Source organism: Falco naumanni, chromosome 8 (assembly GCF_017639655.2).
Source record: "Falco naumanni isolate bFalNau1 chromosome 8, bFalNau1.pat, whole genome shotgun sequence".
NCBI classification, from domain to species: Eukaryota; Metazoa; Chordata; class Aves; order Falconiformes; family Falconidae; genus Falco; species Falco naumanni.
Genome location: NC_054061.1, coordinates 21,804,869 through 21,817,131, shown reverse-complemented (window position 1 = coordinate 21,817,131; position 12,263 = coordinate 21,804,869). Strand labels below are relative to the sequence as shown.

The following is a 12,263-nucleotide window of genomic DNA, read 5'->3' as shown; positions in this document are numbered from 1 at the left end:
GGTCAGTTGTGATGCTCCTTCATAAGCTGGCAGAACAAAAAGCATAATGGTTGGCTGGAACAGGTCAGTTACCTTACATCTGCTATTATGGAACTTGCAATTTACTTCTTCAGTAGCCAATTCACCAGAAATTTTAAAGTGGTCATTTTCAAAAACTGCAAATACTAGTATTTTTATAACCAAGCAACAAATTAATATGATTAATTTTCTCAGCAGTAGATCTGTTTTAATCAAGCTACTGGTGGCGCATATACATATGCAATGACACTTGCATTTACTGATGCCTGTCCCTCAATAAATTATGCTGGTAACTTCAAATACATTAAGGAGCTGTATTCTAGAGCATTAAGTATGGGAGCTTTGCCTTAAAAAATGCAGAGTAAATACTGGCCCAAATAAAGGCTATGGGAACTTTACCACCTAATTCAGTGAGGCTAGGATTACATTCTAATGTTTCACTGTGTACTTGTAAAATTATGTATTTACCACTGGCTGAAAGCTAATTTCCTCAGTACCTTACAAACTTAGGAAGACATCATCCTGACTTCTAAAACAGGTTAATTCAAATTGTATTTAAACTGTCTGGATTCACTCCCAGTGAATGGGACAAGACTTGCAAAAATTATCCAAGTGACTACCTATGAATTTTGTATCAATTAATCTCTGATTTTATACAGTAGTCCAATTTCTATTAGGACATCAGTAACAGATTTCTGGTTAAAAAACTCATTTATTGCCATGTTCAATTTATACACATGTTCAAGATGTCTTTTTTTTTTTTTTCCTGAACAGACAAGACAAGCAGATGTATGCAATGCACTGTGCTGTAAAGCCATGCAGCAGTATGTAATATGACAGCAGCCAGTGCTACATTTTATGCATTGCTATGACAACCATATCACAACCAAATCACAATGCGGTGTTAGATGTACAAAAATAAACATACCCATACCATATCTAGTCTATGCCTCTCCAACTCCTGGTAGAAAGAGTTGGCACAACATTATGAAACAGAAATCACAAAGTCATAAAACCACTTTATTATCCCCCAAAAGACCCCAATACCAAAGCAAAGCAACAAATCATAACGTGAAAGAAAATCTGTGCAGGAATCAAACTCAGAAATTTAAAAAGGGCGTATTTCGAAGATTTCCCCCACCCCCACCCCCACCATATAGCTTAAGTAATACGCATTCTGGCTATGTGGTCAACTGAATGTATACCAACCTGGTGCTTCAGAAGAACAGCTTGCTGCCTTCGCATCTCTTTCTCCTTAAACAAAAAGCCAAAGATGTATTTAAAGTATTTATCAAAAATTACTTACCAAGCTACACATTTTTGCCACACTAAAACAGCACATCAAATTAAGTTCTTACTTGCCCACCCCCCACAAACTGACCACAGAGAAGTACACATAGTGTATGTAACAGCAAATGTATGCTTTGGGAGGAGTTCCATGTTACAACACACCAAGACCACCAGAGCAGTAACAGAAGTACATGTACAAATATTGGAAAACCCAGTTTATAAGAGTTCTGCAGTCTTGTATTACACACAGCCTAGAAAAGACTACGCTTGTTGAGAAACAACAAAGTGTTTGGATACAGTGTGCTTAAAAGAATATTGTGAATAATGTTGTTACTGCCACAAGCATTTTAAGTCTAAGTGTCATATAAAAAAACCTCAAGGTAATGGCACACAAAAAATTACTGTCTCCCTATATAGTCATGTGTGTACATATAAACGTACATGCGTGTGTTTGTGTATGCCACACAAACTTCGCTCTGTGTATGCTTCATGTATTTATATAAACATATGTACGCATGTTAATCATATGCCATCTCTATTTACAGTTCATTACCAATGAATAATCTCCCAAATTTACTAGTTTTATATATCAACATATATTATGCGCAATAACACAGCTCTTGGTTTTGGAGCTCCTCTAAACTAACCTTTATTCGTTTTTCGGCCTCCAATAATTTGGCATTTGCTGCTTCTTCCTTCTTTTTCTTTTTTGCCTGTGCATGCAAAACAGGTCACACAACAGCGCCATCACAACCTGAAAATTATCTGACTAGGAATAAAGTTACGTGCCTTCAGAAATTCAAAACATCATCACATATCATGTACACCCCAACAGATTTCTTCCCCAGCTTGCATAATCAATCAATTCAAAATTCATTCACTTTTTAAAAATTAAGCCAGAATTTCAAGTCCCACTCAAAACTGCTTCCCCTGGCTATTACAACTAAGAAAGTAAGTATACACATAAACAATAAAATGGAAATAGCGAAGAGATTACCATTAATTTTTCCATGCACAGAGACTTGAAAACTAGCAAACTTTCTATACCAGCAAACTAGTATAGTATACCAGTATATTCTAACATACATATAAATGTAGTATGTTAAATCCACTGTACTTCACACAGACCAGAGCATGATACTGCTTTAATATCCTACTATGGCAAACTTGCTTTCTAACAAAGGAAAGCTATGCTGTTAACTTCAGCAAATACAAGACTATTTGTGTAGGAAGCTGGGAACTTAAGTGAACGTTTCCAAGATGTGGGTCACAGTTAAAATAAATGTTTTTAAGAAAAATATTTTAAGACACATTTTTTAAATAGCTTTTGGAAGTCCAAGCTGTTAGAGGCGTTGCATTTAGTAACATTCCTAACTGCATGTGTGGCTATTAAAATACAACATTATTTAAAATGGCAACACAAAAATTATATTTAAGCTATTATTTTTACCTCTAAAATTTGCTGAGCTCGAAGTTCTTTCTCCATTCTGATTTGCTGGATTCGTTTAATTTTTTCCTACAAGCGGAAGAAAGTTATTTTAAAAAAAAATAATTATGAGAAAGTAAATTTACCTTTACATTTCAAAAAAATGGCCACGTTTATACACCTGTATTTCTTGTTATTAAGTCTCACACTCATTGTAGTCACTTGCTCCCATGTAACAATGTACGTTTATAATTTTTACTAGCATTGGAAAACGCCTGTACTATCCCTGAAGGAACCAACACTTTGTTATGCATAGGTGCTCATGTTTAGATTGCCATAGGTTTTTTGGTTTTTTTTAACAGCTTTAAGGGGACCAGATTAATGACAATTTAAGCAAGCTAGCACAATTAAAAATTAGCTAGCAATGGTGGAGCTATTTAGGAATGAATGTAGATGGGAGCTATGACATGAAAGACATGAGGTTTTGATGTAATCTTCCCAAACAGGAAATACAGGGTTCTGTCAAACCACTATGCCTTGGTTCTCACAGCCTTCCAGTTCATTATGGTACCATGGGCCACACAATGAATCTGAGTTCTGTGAAACCCAATGCACATACTGCCGGACTAACAGTCACCCATGTGCAACCTGGATAATATATTCACAATGAAGTATGCTTCAGTTTCTCCAGATTTTTAAAGCGTTCAAGTAATCGATGACAAGTCTGGATGCCTTAATATGTAGTTTAGAGGACTGAATTTTATACATGCTCAACAGAAATAAGAAGAAAAGTAACCAAAACAGCAGCCATAGGCAGTACAACCCAGTGACCAGAAAGGGTCCACTACAAAGAGAAATAACTGCAACACATTCAGCTGGACGTGCTGTAAAGTTTTAGCAGCAGAAACCAGACCATGGGAAAGCCCTGCACGCTAGGAGGCCTCAACCAGAAGCCTGGGATGGAGCTCAGCCGCCTCCTCTGGAACAGCAGAGGTTTTCCAAACAGCGAGGGTAAAGCCCACCTGCACAAAAGACACTGTTTTCTCGTGAGCCGGTCCAGGACTCTAGTACGTGGATCACTGTAAAATTTTACTTTCTAGAGAACACAAAGTGTTCACTTCATCAAAAAGTAACTAAAACCAAAACCAAGCCTAAGAGAAGATAAACCGAAAATATTTAACAGAAAACGAGCAATCACAGAAGACAAAGACATACTGAATTTCCTGGAGAGCAGAGCTCCAGCAGAGATCCTCATGAGATCCTACAAACTTCAGGCAAATCCTACCAGGTCCTTAAACTGTTGAGACATCCAGCATAGGACTGCCTTATCCAGTAAATTAATTTGGGGGCCTTCTTTATACCTGTTGACCTTTCATTTTCAAGCATGGACCTTACATCTGTATTATCCCCTATTATACTTCATAAATAAAACTGTACAAAAGTTGAGAGTATGTACTATACTCTCTCAATTCCACACAGGCTACACTTAATACAGAACTAACTTTTCAGCATAGATCAGAGTAAAGAAGTATCTCAAAGGAGAAAAGATGTATTCTACGCACTGGAATCATGAAAATTTTGTCAGTTTTGTATCAAGAAGGAATATGGCAATGACAAAAAAGGTCTGGATTTGATGCATTCAACAATTAAGCAACTTTCACTCCCTGCACACCTGAGAACGTAAGGACCACTTTACAATCATACAGTGATGTGAATGGATACAACTCCAATTGTTTGCCTTTCTTTAACAACTATGAATTGCCTGCAGAAGTGGAAACTTTGAAGCCATCACTACCTACAGTTCAGAACCGCTGAGGTTGGAAGGGATCTCTGGAGGTCACCTTGCCCAGGCTTCTGCTCCAGAAGGGTCATCGGCAGCCGGTTGCCCAGGATCGTGTCCAGACAGCTGTCGAAAACCCCTAAGGTGGGAGACTCCACAGCCTCCCTGGGCCACCTATGTCACTGCTCAGTCACCCTCACGGCAGCGACAGAGTTCCCCATGTTAGGGGGAACCTCCTGTGTTCTGGTTTGTGCCCACTGCCGCTGGTCCTGTCACCGGGCACCTCTGAGCAGAGCCTGGCTCCATCCTCTCCACTCTTTGCACCCTCCCTCCTGGTGTTTACACCCATGGGTGAGATCCCCCGAGCCTCCCCTCCCTCAGGCTGAGCACTCCCAGCGCTCTCTGCCTTTCCTTGTTTAACTCGTAGATGGCAGTGACCACTTCTAGCCCACTGTCTACTACGCTAACCACTTTCTTAATGGAAAATAGATCTAAACAGTTACCAACAAAGATGAATTATTATATATTCCTGGGACAGCCTGCAGTATCACCAATTTTGGTTAAGTGATTTTATTTTTTTTAAAAAAAAGTACTCTTGTTTTAATATCTGGATTTCAAAGATGTGAGAAGGCCTTTATTTTCATTGGCATTTTTAATACCTCAGGATGCCAGTTACAGGCAAAATAATGAGAGATCTGGTTCTCTAGTACTATTTCAAAGTGATGGGATGATGAGATCATATAAAGGCATTGAAGCGTGTCCACAGATGGGCAATGGAACTGGGACACAAGCCTGATGGGGAGTGGCTGGGGGATTCAGCCTGGAGAGGAGGGGGCTCAGGGGGGCCCTGATTGCTCCCTACAGCTCCCTGGAAGGGGGCTGCAGCCAGGGGGGTCGGGCTCTGCTCCCAGGTAACAAGCGACAGGACCAGAGGGAACGGCCTCAAGTGCACTGGGGCAGGGTCAGACTGGGCATTGGGGAACATTTCTTCATGGAAAGGGTGGTCAGGCACTGGGACAGGCTGCCCAGGGGGTGGTGGGGTCAACGTCCCTGGGGGTATTTAAAAGACACGTAGATGCAGTGCTGAGAGACATGCTTCAGTGGTGTGCTTGGCTGTGCGAGGTTTGACTCAGTATTAAAGGTCTTTTCCAACCTAAACAATTCTACAATTCTATTACTTCATCCTTATTAGTTGTTCTCTGAGATTTAACAAAAACACAAATTGGATCAAATAAAGGCATGTTTTGGTTTGCCAGTTTCTGAATCTGAATTCTGTGTGTGAAGCTTCTAGAGAGATCTAAATGTAACTTCGCTGGAAAATAAAATTACTCAACAGAGCCTAACGTAACAGGTTGATAAGGTGTAACTAGAGCTCCAAAAAAAAAATACCTAAGCCATCTTTAGAAAAAAACACAACTAAACAATGTAAACAGAAACCAGTCTTGAGACTACAGTGAAGACACTTAAACAGCGAAGAAACATTTCCACTGCAACAGAGTTCAGCATTATCCTGTACGAAAGCCATGAGGTATTTTAAAGCAGGAAGTTATGAAATGTCCTGATAATCTGATGCACTGACTGCAGGGCAAGCCAAATCTGGAATCCTCTCTTCCCATGTCCAACTTCACAATTTTATTTAGAGCTAAAAATACACTTCACAAAGCAAACACATATATCATCAAGTGCAAATACTTGTAGAATTTCATGGAGATTTCAGTAAAAGTTTCTATCACAAATAAAAGGTATTGGTTTTAATAGTAAATATTCATCCTTTCCATCTTCACATACCCCTTTTATTTAAGCATCTATAAATACAACTATAATAAGAACATGAACATTAAATAATATAAAACAGTTAATTCAAACAATATTTAGACGTTCCTTTAAAAAATAATTAAAAAAACATACGTACTATCTGTACTATGCAAACACATACTAATTCAACAGTAGTACAGGTTGAATTGGCCTATTGAAGTTAGCTTGTCCTGCTTTTAGAAGGTTCTTTATATACTTCTCTGCCACTGTTAAGAGGGTAAAAACCTAAAGCAATAATGCTACTCAACACAAAAGATGTCTATCCACTGAAAGCTAAAAACATGTCCTTTGACTGCTATCAGATGAAGTATTTAATTGCTGAACTCTGCAGTAAGTTTCATACTGAACAGAATGAATATAAACACCAACCACACAAATATATTTTTGGATGCAATTTATTCCCTTTTAAAAATTTTCAGATTCCCAACACAACTTTTCACTAACTCACTAAAATCGGTTGTTAAAACAATGTAAAAGCCTGCTTCCATAAGTAACTTAATTTGGTGAAGTTCATATGGACTCACTTTTATTGTTAAGTATTTGCTACGACAGTATTTAACATTACTTGTATGTTTTAAAAAAAACAATTAATTCACTGGCATACTGAGACACAACTCTTCATACACAGCTTAAAACCAGTGTCAGCCAGCCAGAATAACTGAAGAAGCTAATTACACTATTCCAGTAATTGCGTAAACAGAGATAACACTGTGGGTTGGGTTTTTTTTTCCCCCACAGAACCAAATAACGGAAGACCACATCACCATACTTTAGTAGCACTTCTAAAATTTCTTACTGATACTGGCAAGCAACTAAAGGTTGGGTGGCTTAAATCAACACAGACAAAACTGTGATGTCCTACCACTATGAACAACTATAGAGTTTAGAATTTTAAGTAATATACACAGTGTGATCTTTAAAACTAGACTTAAACTTCCACTTTGTAATCAGCCCACTTAATAATTAAAATACCACAAATTCAGTAATGCAAAACATAATTTAAAGATCTTATCCAGCAATCATATAAAGTTTACCTGCTGCTTCATTATCTTCATCTGCTCCTTTTGCTTTCGCTTCTCCTCAGCTGCCATAATAGCTAACAAACAAAAGCAAACAAAAAATTAGTACCAACAGAACATGACAAGAGACAGGTAATTTTTCTTAAGTAATTTTCATAATAACCTGCTAGCATGCACAAACTTTCACAAGTAGTACTTACCTTGCTGTTTTTTTGCTTCTTTGGCAGCTCGAGCTTGTTCCTGCTTCTGGAGTTTTCTCAGTAGCTTTATTTGTGCTGCTTGCCTAGCTATTTCTGTTGAAAAAAGAAAATATTAAGTTCAGAAAACCAGTGCTGTCCAACAATAAAGACAGAGGCTCATATTCCAGACATTTGCATGATGTAAAGATAGAGAAAACAATGGATTTGTTTTGCACCCATTTGACAGCTTTTCACCATCAACTACCTTTAGTGGCACCTCATCTATCAGTAACTACATCTACAGCACAAACAAACATGGATCCTTTCTACATTTTTGGAGGAACAAATTATCTATTAAGTGATAGCATCAGGCCAATAATGCTTCATTTAAAAACTAATTTCTTCTTTCTTTTTAAAACAGAAAACACTTGTATCTCAGTACTAAATCAACATTTTATTCAGAAAGCATGGAACTACTGTTTTCCTTGTAAGTCACACCATGTAATTATCTAAATCTTTCTTAACAATGCAGTAAGAGCACACTCATCTGGGTCACACTTCGCTTTACTGTGGCTGCCTACAGCCAGCCACTGTTCTGCTAATTAGCAGCTTCCTGAATTATTCTACTATTTTAAGTGAGAATATTCATGGAATTTGGACGAACTGTGCATGGACACACTGATGTAAGACAGCTGTAGGCTGTTGTGCAGTGACCAAGACACAGGCAGACATGGAAAATCCACGTATAGATAAGACGATGCTGTAGATAGCAAGGGCAGTATAAATGGGTACATGACAAACAGGGCCAAGGGGAAACCATACTGAAGAAGTCACACCTTAACTGAAACAGAACCAGTAGCTGGAAATTAGAATTTACATTACAGAGAACTTAAAACTATGAACTATGGAAAGGCCAACAAATGCAGAGGACCGCTTAGTCTGAGTTGACACAATCCATGAGGAGGACGTAGTTAATGCTCAGCACGTGCTGGAAACAGACAGGAAACAAACACCTATACTGCAAAAAACAGGAACCACAAATCAGACCACCTGCAGTTTTCATTCAACTAGCAAATGCTGCATTGAGCAAATGCAGCTTCTAAAGGGCTTCTAAATCAAGCCAACAAATCTAAGAAGAAATTAGGGAAACTAGAATTCTTGGTATCAAATTATAACCTAGATGTAATGGACAACTCAAGCCATTAGAAGTATAATTAATAATACACAGTGTTAGCAGGTACCAATGTTACAGGAGTATCAGAATGAGATGTACAGGCAGAAGACCAGCTTTCTATGCAAAATGCATTGTCAAGTCACAGAGCATTAAAAAAAATGATGATGAAGAGCTATCTATATAGTCTGTTTGGTGGAACCCCTGAAGCTGTACAAAAGTAGTCTTCAAGCAAGCAACTTAGAAGCAGTTCCAAAGAATGTATAAAGTCCAGGTAAACACTCAGCTACATTTAAAAAAGGGAAAAGGTAGTCCACACATGCCTCTTCAGAAAAGGAGGCCTTCATAGGAAAATGGTGAGCATGTAAAAGATTTAAAGCTTGTTCAAGTAACAACAGGAAAGACTACGACACACCAAACTTAAAGAGTGAGTCAGGCTAAAAAAAGTAATTTGAAGAGCACCTTGCAAAGGATGCCTAAGCAAACAGTGAAAGATCTCTACACACATCACAACAGAAAGCCAGAAATGCAATCAGTGGGACCTAACAACAAACAGGATAGAGAAAAGTACCTCCAAAAGACAAAGGTGACTGAATTCCTTGTGTCAGTCTCTACTGCTGATGATGTTGGGTAGATTCCCCTACTCTACAACAGAGAGGTCTGAAAAGCTAGATTAATTTGGGGTAAACATAAAAGAAGCATTACATCAAGAAGGTAAGTCAGATGTTAACAGATCACCAGGATGCGGCTAAGTAAGCTGAGAAATCTGAAGGAACACTAACATGAAGACACAGAGACATTGGTCTTTGGTCTTAGTGTTTACCATATTATTAACAACAGTCACTGTATCACAGGATTGGTCAACAACTTGTCAACAACAAAAAAGGAGGGGGGGCTCTAGCAGAAGCCTTGGAAAGAGCAGATCAATTAGCCTGATTTTTCTTTCCTTTTGAGGTGTCGGAGTCTTACTGCATGTTATGTCTTATATATACTGAGTACATTATACAATACCATCATTTCAGGCAGTCAGCATGGCTTTTAGAAAGGGAAGTGTGCCATTAGCAAGTAGATAAAGCGAAGCTAATGGGCATAACATATTGGAAATTTCAGTCGGTTTCTGACTAGGTTCTAAGCCAAATATTATTAATAAAACTAAGCTGTTATGTCACTAAAGAAAAGCTTCACAGACTGAAAACTCTTTAAATGATAGTAAGCAAAGGGCAGAGATCAGCAGCCACCTTTTGTGACAAAGGAACTTAGTAGAGAGTTTCTTCTCAAATCAATATTAGAACCAGCTTTATTTAATATTTTTTTTTCATCAATGAAACCTGTAAATGGGACTGCAAAGTTAAATCCCAAAACGTGAACATGCTATTTAGCATTCTGGAAATTCCAGGGCTGTGCTGACAAGGAACTCTGGAAGAGCCCAGCAAAACAGTGGGCAAAGGTAGCAGAACAGCTTCATCACAGATAAACGTAAGGTAATACATCTAGAAAAGAAAGTCTGGAATTAGATGACACAGAATCAAAGGGATTGAACAACTACCATCTGAGAAAAGACTGAAAATACTTGGGCTCTGCAGTTCGAAGAGTAAAAGACTACGGACAGAGAGGATCAAGGTCTGCAAAATCATCAATACCCTGGTTTCAGCTGCAATACAGTTAATTTTCTTCTTAGTAGCTGGTGCACTGCTATGTTTTGGATTTAGTATGAAAGTAACGGTGAGAACACATGGATGTTTTGGTTGTACCTACGTTCTGCTTCCTCTAAATCAAGGACTTCTCCAGTTTCCCATGCCCTGTCAGCAAGCAGGTGAACAGGAGGAAGCTGGGAGGGGACACAGCCAGAACAGCTGACTCCAACTAGCCCAAGGGGCCTTCCGCATCATAGAATGTCGCTCAGTGACATCTGGGGGGAGCTGGCCAGGAGGGGTCAATCATTGCTTGGGGACTTGCTGGGCATCAGCAGGGGGTGAACTCTACAGTTTATCACTTGGGTTTTATTCTTCTCTCTTTCTCTCTCTTTTTCATTACAGTTATAATATTTCATCATTATCATATTTCAATTATTAAATTGTTCTTCCATCAACCCACAAGTTTTACCTTTTTTTTTTCCCCCAGTTCTCCTCCCCATCCCACTAGGGGTGGGGTGGGGAACTGAGGGAGTGGCTCATGGTGCTTAGTTGCCAGATGGGCTTAAACGATGACAATCAAGGTGGTGGACAACATACACTGGAGAACTGTTAATCCCCAAAGCCCATCATAATGGAACTAGGGAACACCCACTGACAGCAACAGAAGATCATTTTTTAAAAATTAAAATAGTCCAGTAGTTAGCAGACTTCTGGAGCTTGTTGCCATAGAAGGCTGGCACAGCAAACATTGTCATGAGGTTAAAAACCAAAGAACAGGCTAATTCATGGGCAACAGTTCCATAAGCAGAAAATAAATGCAGGAAGAAAACGTGCTCCGTGACATCACTCATAAAGCACCTCAGGATGCCATGGTGCATGTATGAGGACATAAAAGGACCAAGAAGCCATCAGGTTCAACTGCTTTCTCCAAGCAGCATCTCCTATAGCCACTACTGGAGGAAGAGCTCTGCACCCGGTAAACCCCCAGGCTGAGCCACTGAGACATTTCTTATGTTCTCATGAGGGGAAAAAAGCAGCAAAAGTACCTTAGGTAGATACGAACACACCTAACTCCAAATATTATACATTCTGAATCTTCTTGTTTATACAGACCATAAGAGTTTGTTAATTCTATTAAATGCTACAGTGTGTGGTCGGAAAATACACATGGGAGAGTGCTCCCTTAATGCCTACCCTTTACAGAGACTGATACAGGGAAAGGAAAGATACAAAGTGCAGCAAAATGGCTTAATGACTAGGGCTTATCTTTTCTCACCGACAAGAAAAGACTTCTGGAATCAGTTACCGTGTCTCAACAATAAATACACAGCCTCTCCACAAATGCTATGATGCTTCAGCAGTTGAAACAGTTTCCTAATTCTCAGACTGAACAAAAGGGGGTGGCGACTTTTTACACAAGTAAAATAGCTGTGTAACACTGTAAGACATACCATGTCCTAAGGTATTTCTCAAATTGTGTTCTCTCTGTCCCTGTGCTCAAAGAATTATCACTGCATGCCTTAAATACATTTGTACAGAAGAGCACGCTTTTCAGGTAACAAGGGAAAAAGATGCAAAGATTCACACCAAGGCAAATATTAAACGCACACATACTGTTAGCAAGGACTTTATGCAAAACACAAGATAGCTACCCAAACATGCCCACGGTCAGTACATGAAAGAACAGTTAAGTCTTAAGTTAAAAGAAACATCTTGACTCCTGCCTGGGCTGTAAGAATTCTTCATATTTTATTAGATGCAATCAGAAAATATGATACAGTTATGGACTAAAGAACTGGAATTCAAAAGTTGTGTACCTGATGTTTAATTAAAACCAGGCCCTCATGCTTTTAATATACAGTAGTACCTGATATCATGAAAGTTCTTTTGTTCACATTGGTACTACCTATTACAGGAACCTATTCAGTCTT

The 12,263-nt window shown here is 38.8% G+C and overlaps 1 protein-coding gene across 16 annotated transcripts in view; it reads right to left on the bottom strand.

The window, feature by feature from the left end:
- BAZ2B (bromodomain adjacent to zinc finger domain 2B) overlaps window positions 1-12,263 on the bottom strand; it is a 161,112-nt gene that overhangs the window by 35,487 nt on the left and 113,362 nt on the right. For 8 of the 16 annotated variants that reach the window (XM_040602594.1, XM_040602593.1, XM_040602600.1 and 5 more), the window contains 6 exons: window positions 7,549-7,641; window positions 7,364-7,425; window positions 2,759-2,824; window positions 1,956-2,021; window positions 1,228-1,272; window positions 947-979 (listed from right to left, as the gene is read on the bottom strand). In XM_040602594.1, coding sequence (XP_040458528.1) covers window positions 947-979; window positions 1,228-1,272; window positions 1,956-2,021; window positions 2,759-2,824; window positions 7,364-7,425; window positions 7,549-7,641 — 365 coding nt within the window. The remainder of the gene's footprint in view (window positions 1-946; window positions 980-1,227; window positions 1,273-1,955; window positions 2,022-2,758; window positions 2,825-7,363; window positions 7,426-7,548; window positions 7,642-12,263) is intronic. The other 8 variants (XM_040602596.1, XM_040602606.1, XM_040602595.1 and 5 more) reach the window with 2 other exon arrangements.